Source organism: Pteropus alecto, unplaced genomic scaffold (genome assembly GCF_000325575.1).
Source record: "Pteropus alecto unplaced genomic scaffold, ASM32557v1 scaffold121, whole genome shotgun sequence".
Lineage (NCBI taxonomy): Eukaryota > Metazoa > Chordata > Mammalia > Chiroptera > Pteropodidae > Pteropus > Pteropus alecto.
Window position 1 is genome coordinate 2433836 of NW_006434369.1, and position 24738 is coordinate 2458573.

At 35.7% G+C, this 24738-nt stretch overlaps 1 protein-coding gene across 10 annotated transcripts in view; it reads right to left on the reverse strand.

Moving 5' to 3' along the window:
• CDKAL1 (CDK5 regulatory subunit associated protein 1 like 1) overlaps positions 1-24738 on the reverse strand; it is a 567467-nt gene that overhangs the window by 471537 nt on the left and 71192 nt on the right. For all 10 annotated transcript variants that reach the window (XM_006909233.3, XM_015587298.2, XM_015587300.2 and 7 more), the window contains one exon: positions 6302-6386. In XM_006909233.3, the coding sequence (XP_006909295.1) occupies positions 6302-6386 (85 nt within the window). The remainder of the gene's footprint in view (positions 1-6301; positions 6387-24738) is intronic.

Here is a 24738-nt window from a genome sequence, read left to right on the forward strand (position 1 = left end):
AGACTACGGTCAGAAACAGAAATTTGGGAGTAATTAGCATATAGATAGTATCGAAACAATGTAAGCAGATGAGAAATGGCAGGAGAAAGTGTAAATGTGTAGAAGGAAGTGTAAATGGTAGGAGAGAAAGCACTTCTCTGTTCTTAATAAGTCAGCTTTTTTGAAGGAAACTCATTTTACAAATTCAAAGTTGAAATAATATTCTAATACCTCCCCAACTTCGATTTACTAGGAAGAACTCAAAGTTAAATCTGTAAAGCAAAAAAAAAAATTTTTCACAATAGAAATGGCCATTCAATAATTTGTTTAATCAACAGAATGCTATATAAGGAACTTTCCTACAGACATAAAATATGATACAAAGCAGGCATCCTCTGTCTCAACACACACTTTTCTTCTTTGTGCATTTCTCCATATATTTCCAATTGTTCTTTGTAATTTCAGTCAGAACGTCAACATTATTATTTATTTCTACAGGCAAAGGTGGTTCAGAGAACTAGTGACTCCTGCCTATCTACTATCAGTATGGCTAAACCACAGTGCCCATTTGGGTTAATAAAGCACAAGGTCAAACAAAGGTTGACAGTCCATGATCAAAGCAAGCTGGCTATTCTTTCTTTAATTTATATAGAACACACAAGATGTGTTTATTTTCACCAGCCTCTGAATGACCTTCTTTAGGTGGCATGGAAAAGATCCCATATTTCTATAAAGCATTAACTAAAGGAGTTTCTTTATTTGATACTTTCATTAAGAGCAAATTTTATTTTTTTGAAACTTTTGATCTCTTTCAAAAACATCTTTGTTTGCTCAAGAATCCCTCAAGTTAAAGGCCATATGCCTAAATCAAACTGGTATATGGATAAAACAAAGACAGGGAAACTGGCAAATGCTCAAGAGGAAAGAGATGCATCCAATAGACTGCCATCGCAAATCATGGGGCTCATTAGCAATTTTTTCAAAATCAGTAAAGGCAACAGCATTTAAGATTTCAGAGTTCAAAAAGCAGCCAAAACAATCATTCTTAACTCTATTTTTGCTATTTAAAACTCCTACTCTTTTATCAATCTGAATATCAATAATACAAACACTGTAAAACTTTAATAATTAGATTAACTAGTAGAAAGTATAAGTACTGGGCAGTACGGGCTACAGATTAATATAGATATGCATTTCATATCATGTAATTCAATTAGATTAAGGAATTATTTAAAGATAGAATGATTTGTTGGAAATGAAGATTTCCAAATAATCTGAAGCCAATATTCTCTCTGACCAAGGTTAAACAATACTCCTCCCAATACTGTTTATACTGTGAAATTACAAAACTAATACTCTCACCCACCACCAGGAGAAATACCTACCCTTCTCAAAAATCCATGACTGTCTTATCAGGAACTCATAATTCATGGATCTCAATCAATGAGATTGTATTAATCACATGGAAAACAGTAAATCCCTCAAAGTTGTCCTTTACTCCAGTTAAAACAAGATGATCTACTGCCTTGTGGCTCAAGAGATAAAATGAGATGATAAGGAATTAAAGACACACAATTATTAAATCCAAGAATGTATTAGAAGAGAAAAAAAGCATATGATCAGAAAAGATGACAAACACCCAAAAATAAGTGGGAAAGTGAAGCAATCATTTGTAGAGGGCTCCGGTTAGAAAATACAGGTCCCAGCCCATCCTTGTAAATCTTTGAATTTGAGAATAAGGAATTAGGTGCAACAAAACCTGAGAGAGGAAACACCCTATTAGTCTCTCCCTGAATTTAAATATTGTCTCACTATCATGAAAGAAAAAAGCATACAAGAGAGGTGGCTGAAAGGAAAGGACAGAGCTAGAGGAGAAGACAAATCCATAGCATGACTTAAGGTATAAGTATGAACTATTCGTCTTTGCTTTTTCTTTGTTAGAAGATAGTGATGACAAGGAGAGACGCATCTAAATAAAGAAAAATGGTTGACAAGAGCAAGTAATCTATCACTGAAAGTCTTTAAATGTATAAAACTCACTTGATTTTGACATTTTCTCAATGTTATCATTGTACTTTTTACAGGGTTATATTTATTCTGGAAACAAAAGTTAGCTTAGGTGTTAACAAGAACTAATTATAATGATCAAAAGCCTTCAAAGCCATTTAAAAAAATACTTAATCATCTACAATATTGTTTTAATTTTTCTTTCAATCAAGCAGAATAGTGCATTAAAGGAACCTGTGCTTGCCTCCACTAGCTTTGCACTGTTAAAATGACCACCTTTTCTTATGTAGTTACCTCAATCTATCATTCAAATACCATATCATTATTTCAATCTAAATTCACAACACAGTTTATCTACATAACAAAACCCACTGACACAACTTATATCTAAGTTTTTAAACTTTTAGTAACTTCTCGAAGCCTATCCATTAATTGAATTATGGAACTGATAATCACAGAAACGAAATTCTCTGAGATTTGTACTTAGGGGGCATCAGTAGCATTATATCTTATTTATCTTTCCTATAGGAAAAAAAAAACAGAAAATCTGAGAACATGACAGACTTCTCATAAAATATAAAACATTCTTTGAAAATGAGCAGCATATGGTAAACATTATTCTCTGCTCATTGTTTAATTCCTCCTTCTTTTGCTCCTAAACATGACCCTAACTCCCCTGTTCCATGTCACGTCACTACCATTCCCCTCTACCTCCCACCAAGCTCTTTCTATAATTTCTGAGTTGAGGATGCCAGCATGCTCAACTATCACTTCTATGCAAATAATATAAAATCTATATCATTAAGGTTGATCTCTTTGATATCTGTCTCATTTCTGGAACTGCTTATCTGACATCTTTATCTGGGAAGCATTGCAATAAAATGGTTAAACATACACTCGAGTCAGATTGCCCAGGTTAAAATCCCACCTCCACCATTTATGAACTAAAGAGCCTTAAGAGAACTTCATCTGTAAACCAGATGCTGCTTCATCTATAAACTAGAAATAAAAATTGAAATATACAATTTGATAGACTGCAAAAATTAAGCTAAATAACATCCAATTAATGTAAAGCACTTTGAACAGCACCTGCCACATAGAAGACAACTGATAAAGATCGAATATTATCCATTCTTTTATTGCAATATTTAGCTGCAACTTCAGATATAGCATGTTCAAAAACTATAGCATGTCTTCCCTCTAACTAAACTCCCTTTCTGGAATTTGCTATTTCATTCTAATCAGAGATCTAGGAGTTATATTCAACAATATTGAAAGTATAAAGAATTCTTCCTTCTCAAGTCAACTCCTTCCTTCCCACTCTGTACGTTACTACCTGAGATGAGGCCATCAGTACTTGGACTACTGCAACTCTGTCCTAAATGGACTTCTGATCACTATCCTTTTTTTATACCCAACCATCCTTCACAGTGTTGCAAGAATTAATTCTCTGAGACCAAAGGAGTAAACATAGTTAGAAAATGAAGTTGTTTTTTTTTTTTTTAATTTACCTTTTACAATAGTATAAAGATAAAAAAATAAACAACAACAACAAAAAACACTGCACAGGCAAAAAGAAAAAATAGATTTTATAAAAATAAATGATATTGGAACAACTCAGTATCTATATTATATGGGAAAAAAAATCTAAAAGGTGAACAGGAGCTACATGAAGAAATTATAAACCCTTAGAAAGTCAAGGAAGAATTAAATATTTTATTCATGGATTGGAAAACTCAAAATGTAAAGATAGCAATTCTCTCAAAGTCATCAAGAGACTCAATGTAATCACAATACTCAAATCAAAGTCAGTGATTTTCCTTCTTGAACTTAAAACCTAATATTAAATCTATATGGAAGGGCAAAGAAAAGTCTTAAAAAAGAAAAGGTACTAGCATTCCCAAATATAAATCTATACTAATTATGACTGTGTAGAATAAGTGCCATAATAAATGGATCAGTATAACTAACCAGCCCAGAAACAGACCAGAGCATCTATAGACACAACATATGAGAGTGGATAATACATAGATAAAAGGAGAAACAATGGGTTTTTAAAAACAAAAACAAAACAATAAAAGATACTGGAACATTTGGTGTCTACATGGAAAAAATTAATTTTTAAAAAACTTAAAATAAAATAGGACCCAATTCCTGGTACCATGCCAAAAAAAAAAAAAAAAAGAGTCAACTCCAGATGGATTACAAACCTAAATGTAAAAAATAAAAATCATTAAACTTCTAGAAGAAAATAATGGAGAATATCTTAATAACTTCAGGGTAAGGAAAGGTTTCTTAAACAATAATAGCAGAGACCCATAGGAAAAGACCAACAAATTTTAAACCAGAATTAATCTTCATCATAAGATACCACTAAAGAAAGTGAAAAGATAAGCCACAGTTGATATTTGCAACATGTGTAGCATGTAAGAATTAGTATCTAGAAAACATATAATGTAGCCCCATAAATAAATAATAAAAAGACAATGGAAAAAAAAAATATTTAAAAGCCATTTCAGGAAAAAAAAGAAAATCCAAATGGACAATAAACATAAATTGATGCTCAACATCATTAGTAATCATGGAAATGCACATTAAAACCACATCAGATACCATCTCCACCACCAGACCGGCAAAATTTAGAAGTCTGACCACATCAAGTATCAGCGAGAATTGAAACGACTATATGCATGCTTTACTGGTGAGAGTAAACGCTGGTATGTGCATTTGGGGAAAGGGTTTGGCAGTACCTACTAAAGTTTGAATATGCACATATCTGTGACCCAATAATTCAACTCCTAGGTATATACCCTAAAATAACTCTTGCACATGTGCGCTAGAAAACATGTTCAAAAATTCATAGCAGCAGTGTTCATGCAAACGGAACACTGGGAAAAACTCTATCAACAATAAAATGGATAAATTGTGGCAAACTCAAGCAACAAATGTCCAGAGTTATTTTACATGCACAATGCCAAAGAAAAGAAGCAAATCTCAGAACGCAAACAGCAGAAATCCAATAAGTAAATCCAAAACAGGGCAAAATTAAACAATATATTGTTGAGAGACACACTTAATAGGTGATAAATTTACTAATAAAAGGGAATGATTCACAGAAGTCAGGAATAAAAATTACTTTTTAGGGATATGACTGAAAGAGGGACAAAGGATTTCTAAGGTCTTGACAACGTCATATTTCTTATGCTCTGCAGTAGCCATACAGGTGTTAAGTTTATTATTATTATTTAAGCTGTATAGATTTCATGAATTATATATATATACATACACACATACACACACACACACACACACACATATTCCACAATACAGCCATTTGCGGAGAGAGGGGAATGAGTCTGAGAGTGAAGTTAGGAAATGAAGAATTTTTAAGTGTGGCTAGGAAGACAAGAAGGAAAATGGGACAATAGCTAAAAGGGGCACAATGGGTACAGGGAGCTGATTAGACCTGAGCATGTTTAAATACAGATGAAAAGGCACCAACAGTTTGGAGAGGTTGAAAATACAGGAGAATGAGGAAATAACTGATAGAATGAGGTTTCTAAGAAGGTGGGTGGGGTAAGATTCAGAGCACAAGTGGAAAAAGAAATACTTGTTTCACTTTAGCTTGAGGGAAAAAAGTTAAGAACCAAGGACTTAGATGTTTATTTCCCTCAACAAACTGTACTTCTCTTGATAGCCAGGCATAACTAGCATCTAGAACAGTGCTAATGGGCAGGTAAGTGAAAAGAGGTAAGGACTGCTTTTGGGTAGTTTCAAAAAGTATGTACTAAATGCCCTAGAAGAGAACACCAGTAATACTTATACTTAATAATTACTCAAACCACCTATTAGCTAACTTCACAAATACTCAAATCACCTACTGGAAAAGTCTACATTGAAGTTTCATCATCAGATAAATTCAAAACAATATAATCTCAAAAGTCCAACGCAGCAGGTAGTTCCATAGTGTAGTGGTTAGCACGTCTGCTTTACATGCAGAAGGTCCTGGGTTCACGCCCCAGGTGAAGCCACGGACCATACTTCGGGTGTGCCAGGCCTTGGGTACACTCTGTGAGCATGTGAGAGGGGACGCTCCGCCTTCAGAGATCCAGTTCTTAAGGGGAAATGGCAACATCCATAGGTCAGCGGTGGAAGTGGGGGAGGAATTAAAGGACGGGGGGCGGGGGGAAGGAGAGTCCAACACATACTTTTTAAATTCATACTGAATATATTAGCAATCTTTTAAAAACTAATTTCCTGAAATTAACTCTTATGTCACTTACAAAGAATAAGAAAAAAATCATCTTCTACTTACTTAATTGAGTTTCTAAAGTGGTCTTCAGCAGGGTTTTTCACAGTACAACTATTCAGGAGCCATAAATCTGCTTCTGATGCATTTTCTATTAAAAAAATGAATACGAAAAAGTAAGTATCACAATCAGTCAAAAATATCCAAATGCTTACTCAGATGGCACTGGAACTGCTGGAGAAGAACAGAATAGATGTAGCAGATAGAATCAAGTAAACAGGCAATTACAATATAGTAGGTAACTACTCTAATATAGAAATATTCATGAGAAATAAATATTAAAATGTATAACCTTTCATTTAAAATATAAAGAAGATCAGCATTTACTTCCTAGATTTTTAATACTTGAGAGAATTTAATAACTTCTAAAAACTAAAGAGAAACTGGTCTAATCTTACCTCTGAATATGAAATTGCTTCTTTGGGGGCTGCATGTTAATATTTTTCAAGCACATGTATCATCAGCTTGAGAAGTTATTAAAAATATAATTTGTCTTCCTTGAAAAGTTAAAGATTTACCTCAAAGTGAGGCTTTTATTCCTCTCAACAATTTGATTAAATATTGTTATATACCATAATAAACTCACTAGCAATGCAACAAATCACCTAAACCTATCATATTTATAAAAATGAATTTATAAATGCCTAAAGTGCTTGATGCTATTCCAACTACCTTGCTGCCTAGAAGAATTTACACATTAAAATAGGATTATCACAATAAAAGGAAAACCAAAATTGAAAACTGCAGCACCTTCAATGGTATTTCAGTAAGAATAGAAGCTGTCAAAGGATATAATAACTAAAAGGACATACAGATGTCTGTGTTACAACTTCTGAGAAGATAGTTTCAAGTGAGAATATTACATGAGAGGGAGGATGAGCACATCGAAGCTTCTAGAAACTTGGCAAAAATGTTTTTCCCCAACATTTTATTATAAAAATAATGAAATATTTTTATAAAGAGGCAAGGTCCAAAAATTCTTGAAATGCTAAAAAGGTAAGGAAAGCTCCTTACTATACATTAGCTGAATACTACGATCCTTCCTAACTCATCTCACTTCTCCCACTCATAGCTCGCCCATCCATAGTATATGTCCCACCCAAGAGCCCGAGTGGTCTTTTATAAAACATAAATCTAATCATATCACTTCCCTGCTCAAACTCAGAGATGATGAGTATTCACCTACCCCCTCTAGTTCTCTCCAAACTATTCCCCACAATGCGACCTGAAAGATATTCCTCTAATATCAGTGTGATGATAGTACTCTTACAATCTTTCAATGATTGCATGTTGATATTCGAGGCCTATCCAGATCTAGCCACCTCCTCAACTTCAATATTCATTTATCCCTATATTCATCTGTCCCTCCAGCCACACCAAACTACCTTGAGTTCTTAAAGCTTGCGCTAGTCTGTGCTCCTAAAATACCATTATTTTCTTTACAAAATGACAACTCATGTACCCCTTCACCTGCCTATCCATCTGCCTAACTCCTATTATCCTTCGGTTTCAGCTTGAAGTTTGTTAAATGCCTCTTCTCTGCACTCCCATGGCAGATTGTGCATAGACTATTCTAGCACTTTATGACTCTGTATTAAAATGATTTATTTTCCAGCCTGTTTTTATCATTATTTATGAGATACTAAAGACAACAATTTTATCTGCTGTTCTGTAAAAGTCCAGGACCTAACGCAGTGATGGGCAAAGAACAGACATCCGAAGAGCCATGGAACACCAGTAAGTACAATAAGATGACAGAGAAATAATATGTGAGACCACATGCACATGGCACTTCTACCAACGTCCTACAGCTCTGAAGGTCATACTAATAGTCTAAAATAAGTTTCAAGAAAGTCAGCAATTTAACAAATATTTAGGGCTGAGACTTGACTTTATTCATAGCTATATCTAAAGTACTTATTACAATGTCTGGTACACAGTTGATGCTCATTAAATATTCACTGAACAAGTGTTGAATTTTGAAAGATGAAGCAAAACTATGAGCAATGTATTATGCAGACAAGAAAAAGTCATGGTTATCTGCTAACTAATGATAAAAAGAGAGATTGTAAATTTATTTGAAACAAACAATCATAAACCTAAAGACCTCTCAAGGAGAACTTCAGCAATAAATAAGGCAAATCATTCTACTTTCTCTAGAATTTTGTCAATATTCAAATGTACTGACTTTTAAAATAATGTAAATACTAGGCTGGTGACCCAGTAGTTGTAATCAACAAGAAACCTGTGAATGTACCAAAATGCTCACAAAAATTACCTAACTTTTTCTTAACCACCCTTCAAAAAAAGAATGTCTCTTGTCCAATGAACAGTTTCTTATTCAATTATTTCTGAACTTGGTTTTTGGTTAATTCATCTTACTTAGTATTGTCAAAAGACTGTTCCATTTACAAGCATAAATCAGTCACTGAACAACCAAAACACAATGAGAATTTACTATGTGCCTGTCTTTATTCTAGGTAATGGGAATGTGGCTGTCACAAGAGTTTCTACCTTCAAGGAGTTTATAGTCTTAAGGAGAAAGTCTGATAATAACAAAAAGCAGGGAAACAAGATAATTTCAGGCACTGGTCAATGATAATAAAACAATAAAAGTGGTTAATGGACAAAGAATAATCGAGGGGGCGTGTTGCTGGTCAAAATAAGTCTCCCTTAGAAGTTCAAATCTGAATTGAGACTTAAATAATGGGAAAGAATCTGCAGAGATAGGAAGAAAGAGCTTTCCGAGAAGATACAAGAATAAAGGCCATGAAACAGGACCAAGCAAGCTTGCCGTGTTCCAGTAACAGAGAGAAGTGAGATTAAATATAGGGAGAGTAGGGAGAGAAAGGTCAGAGGGGCAGGCAGGAACCAGATTAGGTTGGCAAGAACTTTACATTTTATTATAAGTGTAACAGGACGTCACCACTGGGTTTCAAAGATGAACTTCTACTTCAAAAAGACCATTCTGGAAGCACTGTAAAGACAAGACTATAGATGGGGCAAAATTAAAGACAGTTGGGGGTACTACTGTCTTTACCAGTTGGAAGTGGACACACTGGTTTAAAAGTAAGTGAAAGACCGTGGACTGAGATTACAGCAATGGCAAGAGTGAGAAGTGAATGGAGGCAATATCAAAAGAACTCACTGAGAGATTAGATATGAGTCATGCAAGTGGTTATCAATAGGATTCCTGAGAACATGGAAAGGATTTTGGCCTGAGCATCAGTTCTTTGTGGTGCCATTTATTGCCATGGGGAGGGTTTGGAAAGAAATAATCTGGGGACCAGAAAATCAATAGGGGTTTTCGGCCATGCTATATTTGAGATCCCTATTAAATATCCAACTAGACATACCAATCAGCCATTTGTATATATGAAACCTAAGCTCAGGGGGGTCTTTCAGGCTAAGGACACGAATGGGAAAATCGAAACCCTAGAGAAGATATCTGAATTTATAGAACTAGATGAGGTCTCCTAAGGAGAGGCTATAGATGGGGGGAAAAGACAGAGAAAAAAGTAAAAGAACAGTAGTAGGTCATCCAAAGGTCTGGTAGAGAAGTTGAGATGAGAAAAGGGCATTGAAAAAGAAGAGCCGAAAAGAGTATAAAAACTAGGGAACATGGTGTCACAGAAATGCAGAGAAGAAAGTATTTGAAATAGGAGTAAAAAATTATATTAAATGCAAAGAGTTCTGGAAAGATATATGTATAAATATTAGCATTATTAACAGGATAAAATGTCCCTCCACACTTTTTCATTTTCCTTTCTCAATTTTGAGTGCTTGTTTTCTCTGTGCCAACCCACAATCACGCAGCAAAGGCCCTTTTTTACTAACACAGAAAACAAACTCACTACAAAAGGAGAATAGGAGAAAAACAGTGTATGGCTATTTTCCAATAAAAAATACTGATTACACATGTTTTGTCCCCTTATGAACACATTTACTGGGTTCTAAGATGCCATCTACTATAAAAAACACTATCAACTTTGTAACAGCTCTTCAAGAGGAGTGAAACGTTACATTCATGTTCTTATCAATTTTAAGATATATCCTAACTTCAAACATTGACATGGGGGGCAGGACGTGGGGTGAAATGCACCCGAACCAAGAAATAAGTTAGCTTAGCATGTCTACCTCGGAGTGGCACCATCTACAAAAATCAAATACCAGAAGATCTGCCTTTCCAGAACCTCGTCACCCACAGCAAAGTAAGTGTTCAAATACACTACCACTAGTAGATGATTTGGTTATTAAATACCTGAGAAGAGAAGGTTAACACCTTATGGCCTTGCCTTACTTAGAGCATTCACGTCAAGTTCTCCAGTGCCTGAGAGGAAGAAGCAATATTACAGAAGAACCCTTAGGGAAAAGGACTAGGTAGATGGAAAAGAATGGACCAAGGAAGGGAAAGGCAGTAAGAAGACACCACACTTATAGGCACAGACTTGGAGAGGACCCAAAAAGAAGCCAACTACTTTGAGATTTGGCCCACAGCACTGTTAACCCCCAATGTGGAGCTGAAAATCATCTGTACTTCAGCCAAATATTGCCAATACCTGATCTGGGATATCAGGACAGTTTGGAAGCCTACAAACTTTAGGCCAGCCAGATGAAATCTAGACGTCAAGCTCTAATCATTTATAGTCTTCCATTATCACACCATAGTGCTGTAATAAATAGCCTTGTGCATACATCATTTTGTTATTTCTTCCCAGATTATCTTTGGAGACAAGTCCAAAAGAGTGGGATTGTTGGGTCAAAGGATAAATTCATATGTAATTCCATTACATACTATCAAATCCCCTCTATATGGGGTGTGTCACTTTGTAGTCCCATGAGCAGTACATGAGATTGCCTGTTTATCCACAGCATTGTCCATACAGTGTGCTATCAAACCTGTACGTTTGCTAATCTGGTAAGAATCAGAATGCTGTGTGAGGTTTTAATGTGCATTTCTCTTATTATGAATGAGTTAAGCAAAATCATTTGCAGGTTTTTTTTTCAGTTTTCTATCTGTTCATATTTTTCTATCTAGTCATTTTCAACTCAAGTTTTAACTTACTAACTTAACACATATAAATATACTATCTATACAGAGAGGATATTAATTATAACAAGTTACGATATTTTTTCTCAGTTTATCACTTCACTTTTTTATAGTTTCTTCATACCTTTTTATTTCAAATATCGAATTTATCAACCTCTTATTGCTTCTGGATTTTTAATCATAATTAGTTTCCTCTACTCCCAGATTACTAAGAAATTCACCTGTGTTTTCTTCTAATACACATACGGTTTTATATTTAGATCTTGATTTATTAGGAATTTATCCTGATATACATTGATCTCATTGAATTTTTGAAATGCAAGATGAAATAAGATCCTATAGCCTTACATCAAATTAGAAAATATTAAAAAGTGCAATACTATCTAATGCTAGCAAAGGAATGGGGAAACTGGCAACCTCTTTCTCTGCTGATAGTAATCTATACTGATGAAACTCTTTGGAATGCAACGTAGGAATATTTATCAAAAATTTTAATGTGCATCAGAATTTCTCCTACATGTGGTTGTAGGACACTTCCACTACACACACACATATTTACATACATACACACAAATGCAAAACACATATATACATAAATATACATAAATTTTTTAATTCTCCTTGAAGCTTATTGACAAAGCAAAAGACCTAGAAAGCCTACATAACCATCATAAGAAAACTGGTTAAATAGAGACTGCAGCAAAATATTATTTAGCTGTTAAAAAAGCAAGATAATCTGTAAGTGCTTATTTATAATAATCTTTGTTATATCATTTGGTGAAACAGTGGAAGGTGCAGAAGAGTAGGTCTTGTATTTGTGATTTCATTTGTGATTTTAAAAGAAAAAGAAAAATTACGTTCTAAGCAAAAAAAATTTCTAGAAGCATATATATGATTTTGTTTGAGGTGTTTGTCCTTGGAAATAAAACAAAGGTTCGGTTGTCCTCCAATATAGTGTTTGTGTACCTTTTATATTATTCTTTTTTAAAATTGTATGGGCATTAATTTTATAATCTTATAAAATTTAATCATGAGAAGGGACACATCAATATTTAATTTATATTCATCCTGTATTGTTTGAATTTTTAAAAGCATGTGTTGCTTTTTTCATTTAAGAAAGCTAAGCAAGCCTTTTTATTTTTATTTTTTTAAGTGTCCTTTTCCACAGAGCTTAGAGTCAATAATGTTCTTTCATTTTAAGGTGAGAACTATTTTCCTGCTGTGATCCATCAGGAAAACAGTGACCTGATATACATTTTCTAAGGGACTTTTCTCCCCACTGCTAAAAGCTTTTGTACTCACTGAACCAAGAAAATGATGGTCATTGACACACCACCCACTTTGAGTGTGAGGATAGAAAAACAAACTATTATTTGTTTTAATCAAAACACATTTACTTTCCAAACTATTTCATATACACAAAATAAGTTACTTTTAAATCTAAAGTAATAAAAATCTGATTAGTAATAACGATAATAGCTAACATTATTGAGTATATATTGTGTGCCCAGCAATGAGCCAATCATGTCATTTTTTTTTTTTCATTTAATCCTCCAAATTTGAGGTCAGTTCATTTTTTGCTCCAATTTTATAGAGGGGAATCTAAGACTTAGAAAGCAAAAGTAACTTGCCTAAAATCACACGGCAAGAGGACAGGCCAGGATTAGAAATCCAGACAAACTGACTCCAGGGACTGTAAATTTAAGGAAATTAGAATGCTTCATTAGTGGCTCTTTGCCTCTTGATCAAAACTAATGCAGACGATATCTGCGAACAAAATACAGAGTATTACATGGTCTTGAGGTTGCCTCGAAATATTTCTAAAAAGACTAATGATTAGGCTTCAAAAAGAACTGTTTGGCTATTTCCAAAATTTCCAAGATCTTGAACATGTCAGCTCTTGACCTTCGGTCATCAATGAGATACATGCAAGTAAAAAGAGAATTAAAAATGAGTACAGGGTCATTACTCCAAAGCACAGGCTGACTCTCACAACAACCAATCTTCCCTCCAGCCTGCAGGCTTCTGCATAATCATGGCATTATAGAAGAGACGGGCATGGTTCACATGAACACTACACAGGACAAATCATTTGTCTTACACAACTGTTCCATCTGAAAGTCAACTAGAGGAGCAGCATAAAATAGTAAGAGGAAACTATCCATAGATTTAGGTAAGGCCGATATAAATAAAAATTCACAGAGAACAAAGAGGGAAAAAAGTTCGATCGTTTTGAACCCAACGGATTTGGGGGCGGATTTTTTACTACAATACTTAATCATACCCAGAGTGTGTATTTATATTAATACAAATCACTGAATGCCTACAAAAAAATTCAAGGAATAGAGTATGCTTTAATAAGAGACTTTAAAAGACCTTTAAAGTGCATCTTGAAAAATAATTTCTTAAAACCAATAAAAGGCTAAATGAAAATGAAAAATTCTGGTCAATGGATTAATATTATTCATCTACGTTTCACTTACTGTTCTTTATTGGGACTGTGCAAAACATAGCATGGAGTAACCAGGTTTTCAAAGTCTTTTTAAAAAGCATTTAAAGCGATCCACGAGAAAGTATTCTCCCTTTAGCCAGCTAGGGTTGGAAGATAGGGAGGATGAGATGGTGAAGAAGACAAGAACGAGCAGGAGAGAAGATGAGAGAAAGAGAGAAGAGACAGACTGACAAAGAGCATCTACAGTTCCCAGTTGGAAATACTCAGAGCAAAAATTGACCCTCCACTAATCAGCGCTGGCAACTGGTGTATTTTTGAGTAAAGTAGTACATCGGAACTCCTGGGGGGAAGTATTTATTCTTGGATATAACATACATAGTAAGATTGTTTTTTTAAAATACAGGTATCCTCCACTTTTCAAAAGTTGACATTACGCCACTTCACTTTTACAAAAGACCTCCATTAAAATCTGTTTTCACTAACTAAAAGAAATTCAAAGAGGATTTCACTTTATAAAGAAAGGCAAAAAGCGAAAATAGCATTCATTGTTTGTTTTGCAGAAACAAGCCATTATAGATTATAGAAGCAGCATGAACCCCAAGCATTGAAAGTAGCACTGCTTTTACTATACGTTAGTGTTATTTTCAGTTTTATGCTATTTGGTATGATTTGATAAGTTATTTTTTGGGTCTCGGAAAACTAAAAAACTTTTCCATACAAATTAATGGTAATTGCTTCTTCATTTTCTGCCATCTCAGCTTAGGAAAAATTTCACAAGAATGCTCTACTTCAGAGAGCGGAGGCACTTTGTAGTCTTGCTGAATGCTTCGCAGAAATAAAATGAAGAAACCATGAGTCAGCTTGAACTCTGTTCGCTGTATAAAGAGAAAAGAACATTTTTTTTTTCTTTTAAATGAGAAATAATAGCTGGAAAAACTCTACCAATAACTACTGAAAATTAATTACATAGCTAAGTAGGTCTGTTAATAATCAAAATCAGAGTGGAAGACAGAACTTTTACTTACTACGTATAATAGAACATTGCTAATATTCTCCTGTCCTCTTTCCGAATTAAATTGCTCTGTTGATCCTGACACATAATTTCTTCAGAAGTTAGTGCATCTAAAGAATCACTAACGGGATGTCTATTTCTACATTGTAAATAGGTTTATAAACTAAGAGGCAATATACACACCAATTGGACTTTATAGGGCACTTCATGATCTGTTCACCATGCCTCTACTCTAAGCCACTGCTCACCAGGTCCATCTTGTATGCTACGTTCCTGCCTCACTGAGCTTTTAGGCCTTCAGCCATAGTAAGCAAAACTCCAAATTTGAGAAGCCCAAAATCTAACCAAAAAAAATTGGCAAAAAATGTGAGCTGAGAGTTCACAAAAAAAGGAAACACATATGCCTCTTGAACATACAAAAAGATGCTTAACCCCATTCTTAATAAATGAAAATTAAAACTGCACTAAGGAAAAAAACTGCACCATTTTTCACTCCCTATATTGTCAAAAACCCATAAGCCTGACAATATACTTTGCTGCCATGATTGTGAGGAAGCAAGCACTCTCTCGCATTGCTGGTGGGAATGTAAACTAGGGCAAATATATGTCCCCTGATCAAGAAGTTCTAAGAATTTAGCCTACTACAAACATACTTGCACAGGTGCAATGTCATTCATTACAGCATTATTTGTAACAGTAAAAGGTGACTGGTTAAAGACATTTTAGTGTATTAAGAATTGAGAGTCCTTTAAAGCTCCTTACAAAAAAAAGAATACCCTTTAAGTTCTAACACAGATCTCCAGACATTATCTTTCAGAGAAAAGAATATGATACTAAAAAATATATACACTACGCTACCACTAGAAATCTAAAGTACATATTCACATTTGCTTTTATTTGCATAAAAAATTTTGGATGTACACCAGAAACAAGTAACAATGTATGGAAACTAGGAAGAAGAAGTAAGAACAGAAATGATGGGAGACAAGGTAAGAGGAAGACTTTCTCTTGTATAACTTAAATCTGAACCTATTCAAAAATTAAGTATTTTCAAAGTAAAAAAGCAATTGTAAAACCTATAGCTTGTCTTAAACTTCCTGCTATCTCCGCATTTATCTCCTTTCATAGTCAAGTATCTCAAAAGAACGGTCTCTTTGTGCCAGTTCTATGTACTGTCATCTCTCATTTGCTCTTCCACCACTTCATTTTGGTGAAGACTTAACCACTCACCATTTCCATGAAACCACTTTCATCATGGGAACTGATATCAAATGCCACAGACAGTAGCACAAGGCAATTAAACACTCCTTTCTTTATGGTATCAACAGCATCACTCTGCTGTTTTCTTACCTTCCTAACTTCTCTATGTTAAATATCTCCCTCTGCCTTCCATGAACAGAGGTCCTTAGGACCTTCTCATCTACTCACTAGATGGTTCCAACCATCTCTCTCTTGGTTCTGAATACTACCATTACCATGAGAGATGACACCCAAATTTATACTTTCATTTTAGACATCCACATGAGCTCGCTGTCCAACTCACCTAATAACATCTCCACTGGAATGTATGTATTAAAGAAATATTAAACTTGACCCAAATCATTTCCAAAACTGAACTCTCAAATTTTCATCCTTGTATTCATTAGGAATACAGAAATCTGTCTAGGCATTAAAATAAAGAAAAATTAACAGGAAAAAAAAGTGGTTACATGGTTGACACCAAATGGGGAATGGTGAAGCAACCCCAAGATAACAACAGGAAGCCATGACCAACCTAAGGGCTAGAGCAGGGGCCCCCAACCCCCAGGCCATAGACCAGTACCGGTCCGCGGCCTATTAGGAACTGGGCTGCACAGTAGGAGGTGAGTAGCAGGCCAAAGTTTCATCTGTATTTACAGCCGCTCCCCAGCGCTAGCATCACCACCTCAGCTCCCTCAGAGCATCAGGCATTAGATTCTCATAGGAGAGCTGATTCCTGGTGCCAAAAAGGTTGGGGACCGCTGGGTGAGAGAGACCCACCAGAAGAAGTGGAATTATGAGCTCAGAAGCTGTGATCATTTGGCAGGAACTAGAACAATGGTGGATGCTGCCATCAGGAGCTGGGACTACAAAGGAGATGCTGTCTGAAAGGAACTGAACCACAGGAATGAAATGGCCTCTTCCTAAGACATGAACCAAAGCAAAAAGCAAAAGGAAAATACCCTATCTTCTCCCCACTCCCACTCTTCAGTCTTCCATCAGTGTCTCCTTTTGGCTATATCTACCCACAAAGCCAAAAAGGTTAAGTAAGATTGTGAAGTGCAGTTCCATGCAATAAAGAAGACAGAGAAAGTGAGGAAACTGAATCTTAGCACTAAAGGGCAAATGACTAAACCTTACCTGTCCCAGTCTTCCCCATCTCCATAAATGGCCCATTTTCCCAAACACTGAAACCAGAAACCTGGGGGTCATCTTTAATCATTCCTTTCACCTCACCATCTCCCACAGCAAATTCAAAGGCTTTTACTTCCAACATAATGTGAATACATCTGTTTTTTATCTCCACTACCACCGCCCTTGTAGAAGTTATCATGTCGTCTCACTTAAATCATTGCAATAGTCTCCTTCCTCCCTATGGATGGATGCCATTATGGCAAATTACAAAGCTATCAAGGAACCAAAGGAAAATAAGAGTTATTTTAACAGTCACAGGTAATCTATATGTATTGAATAATTGAAAACGTGAATAAGATTTATACAATTGGCAGCTATTTGAAATTATATTTTGGTAAGACAGAAAATAAATCATTACTGAGAACTTACTACACATAAAATAGAGTTGTTAAGATAATACAATTGTATCCTTCTTTTTTTAGAACAACTCAGCAAAATGAAATTCTGGTTTATTATTGGACAACACTGTTTCACGCATACATCAAGCATACAAAAACAAACAAACAAATAAACAGCAATTACAAAGACCAAAAAAAGAAAAAATAACTTTTATCTTTGGACTTTTTAACCATCCCAACTACTGATAATATAGCTAAACAAAACAAAAAGTTACAGGCAAACTGGGAATAAAATTGTTTTGTTGTCGTTTTGCTTGTTTTAAGGTATTTTTTTCTGCTTTAAGATTATAACAAACATGGTCACACCACAAGCAGAGTCAGATATAGGACACAGAATACTCCAAAGGTTAGTTTGGTCATTGGAGATCATTAAAAATGGCTAACCCTAACAAAATATATAAAAACATAATATGTAAATTAAAAATACAAATTTCCCTACTTAAAGTACTTTTAAAAAAAGAAAAAAGAAAAAAAGCAAGGCCTTGGAAGTTCTTTTTTCCTCTCCTATTACAAATTCACATGCAGTTTTGGTTGGGAGGTGAAAGAGCATGTGTCATCTGTGGGTGACACCGCCCATGGTGGGCAGCTAGGCAGGCCTCTCTACTTGAAGGTGACCATGTTTAGATTATGAGATGGGAATTGGGAGGTGGGGTAAATGAGATACAGTGGCCTTTTCTTTATTATTTAATTTTTTCCCTTTTGCTATCTAGTCATCCTCATCGATCTTCTGCTTCTTGGGGTCAACATCATCAACCTCATCATCTTCAATGGCTTATTTGCCCAAGGCTGCCTCAGCCTCCTCCTCCTCACCATGCCTCTTTCCTCTTCATCATTCACCACACTGTCAGCCTCCTTCTCCCCATTTTCCTCATTAGTGTTCCCATTAGCAGATGTGTCTCTTCCACTCTCCGTCTCCCCCTCCACTGCTTCTTCTCTTTCGAGTCCTTGGTGGACATCTCGGAGCTGCTGTTCACTGCTGCATCTGACATGGTGGGGCACATCTGTGATCCAATGCAGATTTTTTTTAAAAAGCCAGAGTTTGGGGAATCTGGTGATAAAGATGCCTGAGTCCTCGCGGATAGAGGAGGTACACTGAGTAGGTGGCTGCAGTGAATAGGGAGCCAGACCCAGGACAATACAAAGATGGCTTTTTAGAGCAGCCGGTCTAACAGTATCTTTAAATTCATGTATTCCATGGAAAATTTCCTTCCTATTCAAATATTATAAAAATGATATACTGAAAAGCGTTCTGTTTAGCCAAGGCGTAAATCCTACCTACCAAGAGAAATGACTCACTAGTATATTTGCTAAACATCTGGTATCTGTTCAGATTATATACAACCTTCAATGGTTTAGCACAAATCAATAATGTAAGTTATCTGCTGGGAATGGTACGCTTCCAAGACCAATTCTAGAACACAGAAGTAGCTCCCTGAAGGGAAGTTTAGATTATCTGATGAATATTATCTCTATTACAAGAGCTACCTCTGTATTTGACCCATCAAATTTACCGGGTCAAAACAACCACCAATTTGGTAACCAAAAGAAAAAGACCCATAGGACACTGCCAAGGGAGGAAAGATCCAAATCAAAAATGAAGCTATACACTTAGAATAGGTTTGCTAGACTTCAAAGTATAAAGAAGAATAGCATCGAAAATCTATGAATGAAATAATGAAACTGAATGTGAATGAACTTTAAGCCCAGTGTCCATATCACATCAATGTTAGATATTTAGAATATGAAACCTGGAAAGTAACAAAATGCACCAGTTCTATATCTAGTAGGCACCAATAATTGTTGTTCAAGTAACTGATAGATATCCATAAATAATCTCAATAAGGCAGTACCAAACTTTCTAAAATTACAAATACGCTTTATCAGTTTGAGACAAAGAATAAGTAGCTACAAAGAGAAGAAACAATATTACTTTAAAAGACTATTTGGAAAAGAAGAACTATTAGAAAACCTTACTCATTCATCCCAGTAGCAGGGGACTAGCTGAAGAGAAAAGTGAATATTTAATTATCTGACACCACTGCACACAGATAGGGAGAATTATCTTAATAAACTAAGATTATTTAACTAGAATTTGACTTGTGAAATGCATTAATTTTATCACCTTTTAAAACTAATATTGATATCCTTTAACTCCAAATCTACTTTTCAGATTTAAACCTTATTTCTTTTAGGTGATTCCAATTTTGATTACTTAATTAATTTTCTACTTACAATGTCAAAAATAATGTATTCTAGTCTTAATTTTGCTTCAAAAACCTAGAGATGATATAATGAACTATTACAATTCAATGATAAAAAGATAAATAATCCAATTAAAAATGAGCAAAAGAGATCTCAATAGATATTTCTTCAAAGATATACAAATAACCCATAACCACATGAAAAGAAGCTCGACATCGACAGCCATCAGGAAATGCAAATCAAAACTACAATGAGATACCACTTCACATCTATATAGAATGGCTATAATAAAAAAAATTTGTTAAGTAATAACAAGTGTTGGTAAGGATGTGGAAAAACTGGAAACTGTACACTGCTGATGGGAATGTAAATAGTATAGCTAATTTGGAAAATAGTCTGGCATTTCCTCAAATTTTTAAGCAAAGAGTTAATTTAATATGTGATCCAGCAATTCCTCTCCCAGGTATATATCCTAGAAAAATGAAAATGTATGTTCACGCAAAAATCTGTACATCAATGTTCATAGCAGGATTATTCCTAATAGCCAAAAAAATAGGAAAAAAACAAAAATCCATCAACTAATGAATGGATAAATTGTGGTACAGCCAGACAATGGAATGGTATTAGGCAATAAAAAGAAATGAAGTACTGATACGTTACAATATGGAAAGACCTTGAAAACATGTTAAATGAAAGAAATGAGTCACAAAGTAATACATATTGTACAATTCCACTTAAATAAAATATCCAAAGATCCAGAATTGGTGATTGCCTAGGGCTGAGAAGACTAGAAGACCAAGGGATAACAGCTAAAAGATGTAGCGATTCTATTTGAGGTCATGAAAATGTTTTAAATCGACTGCAGTGATAGACGCACAACTCTGTGAATATACTAAACCTACTCAATTGTACACTTTAAATGGTGTATAGTATGAGAACTAGTATCTCAATAAGGCTGTTTAAAAAAACAAAACAAGAAGAATAACAAAACTAAAGACAAGTTTGAACCACATCATCACCAGTGTTCATTTCCATACCCTTTGCCTAAAAGTCTCTTCCACCCATCTGCCCTAGCAAATTCCAACTTAACATTTTCAGCTCGGTTACATGTCACCTGCCCTAGGAAACCTTCTCTACCAGTTCTTCAGAAAGAGTAAGGCACTGCTTCTCCTATGTTCACAGATGAGCTTGTGGGACATCCTGGCGAAGACTCATAAATATACTCCTCAGCCCTGCTTAGTATGATTCCCCCAAAAGACTATATTCATTTTTAAATCCCCAGGGCTCAGGACTTAGAAAAGAATATGCTCTTAATTGTGGGTGTAAGGCTGGCAGGGAGGGAGGGAGAGGAGGAAAGAAAAAGAGAAAAAAACAAAAAGCATAAATAAACAAAGGGGCTAAGATCAGGGCAGCAGAAAGGCCTGTTAATGAGTAAGCATCCAGACCAAATGAGATTAAATCTTGTCAGCAATCAAAAGTTAACACTAGAGAAATACTTTCCGCAGAAGCTGGAGTCAAACTCTGATAGAGAAACCTGGTATTTCTTCCAAGGATCTTCTTGTTCTAACAGGAACAAAGACAGCAGCAACATTTCATTCTATAGAACACCGTACACCAAGAAAAAAAATGTACTTACAAAAATATCATGGAAAAATGCTTTTTTCATTTAACAGACATTATGCAATCTACATATATAGTTAAAATTATTTAAAAAGTTAAATAAAAAAAAACCCTATGCATTAAAAATAGATTAGAAGGAAATGTACCAAAATGTTAACAGTAGCTATATTTAGATACTGGTACTCATGTTCTAGAGATCAGGTCTTCCTAGATTCCACAGGCTTTCCAACATATGTCTGGGCTTGACAAGGCAGATCTTATTCCCCAAGATTGATCCCTACCATCTGGAAGTTCTTATAGGCCTCTGGAGACATGTTCTGTCTCATCTGACTGGCTCATCTGGAATTGCTGGCTCCTCAGCGCTGGCTTAAGCCCCAAGGGTCTTCTTCATCCAATTACTCAACAGAGGCCCAGGTTTGGACCTGGCAAGCCAAGGTTCTAACATTGGCCTGAAGAAGGCTATTTCAATAGTGCAGAGATTGGGTAATAAGGACCAGAAGTAGGCTGTTAATTACGGAGAAATGAAGGCTAAAGTAGAAAAGAAGTTTTTGCAAAAACAAAAGAACTTAGTAACTGACTAGATACAGGAAATGACAGCAGGAAGAATTAAAGGTTTCTAACCTAAAAGGCTGGCTAATTCAAAGAGTGACACCAGTAACATAAATGGAGGTAGCACTAGGGAGGAGCAGGTCAGAGAAGAGTGTAACTTCAGTGTTAGATGTCTTCAGTTTAAGATACCTATCCAGTGCTGTACGCAAGCAGAACTGTGCCACAAACAATTGGAAGAGCATGAAAGAACTCACAGAAGGACAATGGTGCTGATATCACCGAAGATAATAGACAGTAGATACTGGGGTAAGGAGGACGACTGTGTGTGCACCAGGGTTCAAAATCATCAAGAAGATGAAAATATGGCACAGAGGTATAAAAGGCAGGACTTCAAAGAGGACTCTTTGCCTGACTGAGTAATGGTGACAGAACAATGGATTTAAAAAGGTAGTGAAAAGCAAAAACTATACTGACCTCTTCAGTGCCTTATGAATCAGAGGGAATTTGCCTAGAAGTCACGAGAACAATTAAAATGCTTGACTTAATTTCCTGCAGATTTTCATTTGACTATGCAATAAATTAAAACTAAATAACCACATTTGCATAGCATTTTATCACTTGTAAAGCATTTTCAAATACAATATATCACATGAGCGCCCCAAGAGCCCCATGAGGTAGGTATTTACAATTCCCACCTCATGGATGAGGAAACAAGAAAAGATAGATGTTGTGACTTGCAAAGAGCCCACATAAACTGAAAACCAGGAGGCAAGGCCAAGACTCGTCTTTCGTTCTAAAGGCTGCTGAGCTGAAGCACTTTGAATCTGCACTACCAATTTTCCCTATGAGGTTAGGTGTTGTAATATGGGCTGTCCTTATTACCATGTACAGGGACTATTTCTTTCATGATACCCAAAACAACTATGCCTGTATGTTTATTCACAGATTATAGTCATCTATTTTTTACTAACGAAACTAAATTTTACTTTTAGAATGTTCTAAATTATCTCTAACTACTCCTCATGAAAAGAGTTATAATGGAGAAAGAAGTGAGAAAGCAAACAACAGGGACTGAATAAGAATTTAACAATTAAGAGGAGACTGGATTGCCCTTACTCTCCCCACCCTTCTATGCCATTTCAGTACAAAGCCATCAAGAGAGGCTGAACGAGGAGCAGCAGTGCTGTGCGATGGTGGGTGACCGACCTTACCTAAGGAGTAGAGGGTGTCAGAGCATGAACAGGCTGAGAAAGGCATCTATATGGAAGAGTGACAGCATGGGGTATCAGTGTGCAAGAAGTAAAGAGGGTGGGGGTGACCACAAAGGAGAGTGTCAGAGTCTGAGCAGAGTGAAAGCATCCATCGAGGCAGGCGGCCTGGCCCAGGGTCTCAGAGCCCAAGCAAAGCAAGATGGGCATCTCTGTGGGGGCAGCTGAGCGTAGGATGGCAGAGCTGTAGCACAGTGAGATAGGCATGTGCACCAAAAAGCAATCTGGCCAATGGTGTCTAAGCCCAAGGAAGTGAAGAAGGCATCAACGAGGGGCAGGTGGTAGCAGCTGCCTGATGTCTGTTGTCAGAAAATAAATGGGGTGACAGAAGTATACCCACAGCAAGGAAGCCCTGTCCAGTTTTAGGAGAGCATCCCCACAGGGTGGTGAATTTCAAAAGGAGTGAGGAGGGTGTCCCTGCTGAGAGGCACAAGGTACCTGAGCACAGGGGTTTAAGAGACAAGAAAGTTTGATGAAGAACAGAACATTTACATAGCCTCAAAGAACCTTCTCACAAGATACATGTTAACTACACAGGGAAAAAAATAACTTTACAATGGAAAATCTCAGCATACATCACCTTAATCAACTGATCAAAGTTAACATCACCGGTAATGGCACAAATCAAAGTCAGGTGCCACCTGATAGGATGCACCGAGAGGAAAACGGCATCACTTTTGAAGATATTCTTGCCAAAGATGCATAACTTGAATCTACTCATACAAACACAAATCAAGGGTCAATCATTCAAATAACTGGTGAATATTCAAACAACTGGTGAAATATCAAATAACTACATGCCTTAAAAATATCAAAGATAAAAAAGAAAGTAAAGAGAGAGAAAATGGAACAGATTAAAAGAATCTTAAAGAGACATGACACTCAATGCAAAATGTGATCCCAAAATGGATGTTCTTGCTACAAAGGATGTTATGAGAATAACATGAACAATGTCTGAGGATTAGCTGGTACTGATGTCTAAGTGTTAATTCTCTGCTTTTGAAAGCTGTGTTGTGGATCTGCAGGAGAATAAATTTACAGGAAACAAACACTAAAGTATGTGGGGGTAATGAAGCATCAAGTGAAGAGTTTAGAAATGGCTTGGAAAAAGACTTTTTCTGTACTGCTTTTGCAACTTTTCTATAAACATCATTTTTTCCTTTTTTTTTTTATAATTTTTGAGGAGATTGAAGAGGCAGGCTACTTGGCAATATAAGAATATATAGCTGCCACAAAAAAAATTGTAAGAGAATAAAAGGCACCATAAAACATGGAACATGACTCTCTTATCCACATGAAGGTATTTTTTCCTTGATAAGAAATTAAAGGTCAGTTTTATGGGAACAATGTCAGTGGCAGGACAAAGAAAAGTACTGACAAAATGGTGCTTTTTAAAAATGTTTATATTAAAGGAACATTTACTTAAAAGCCAAAGAGAAAAAAAAGAATATTCACATGT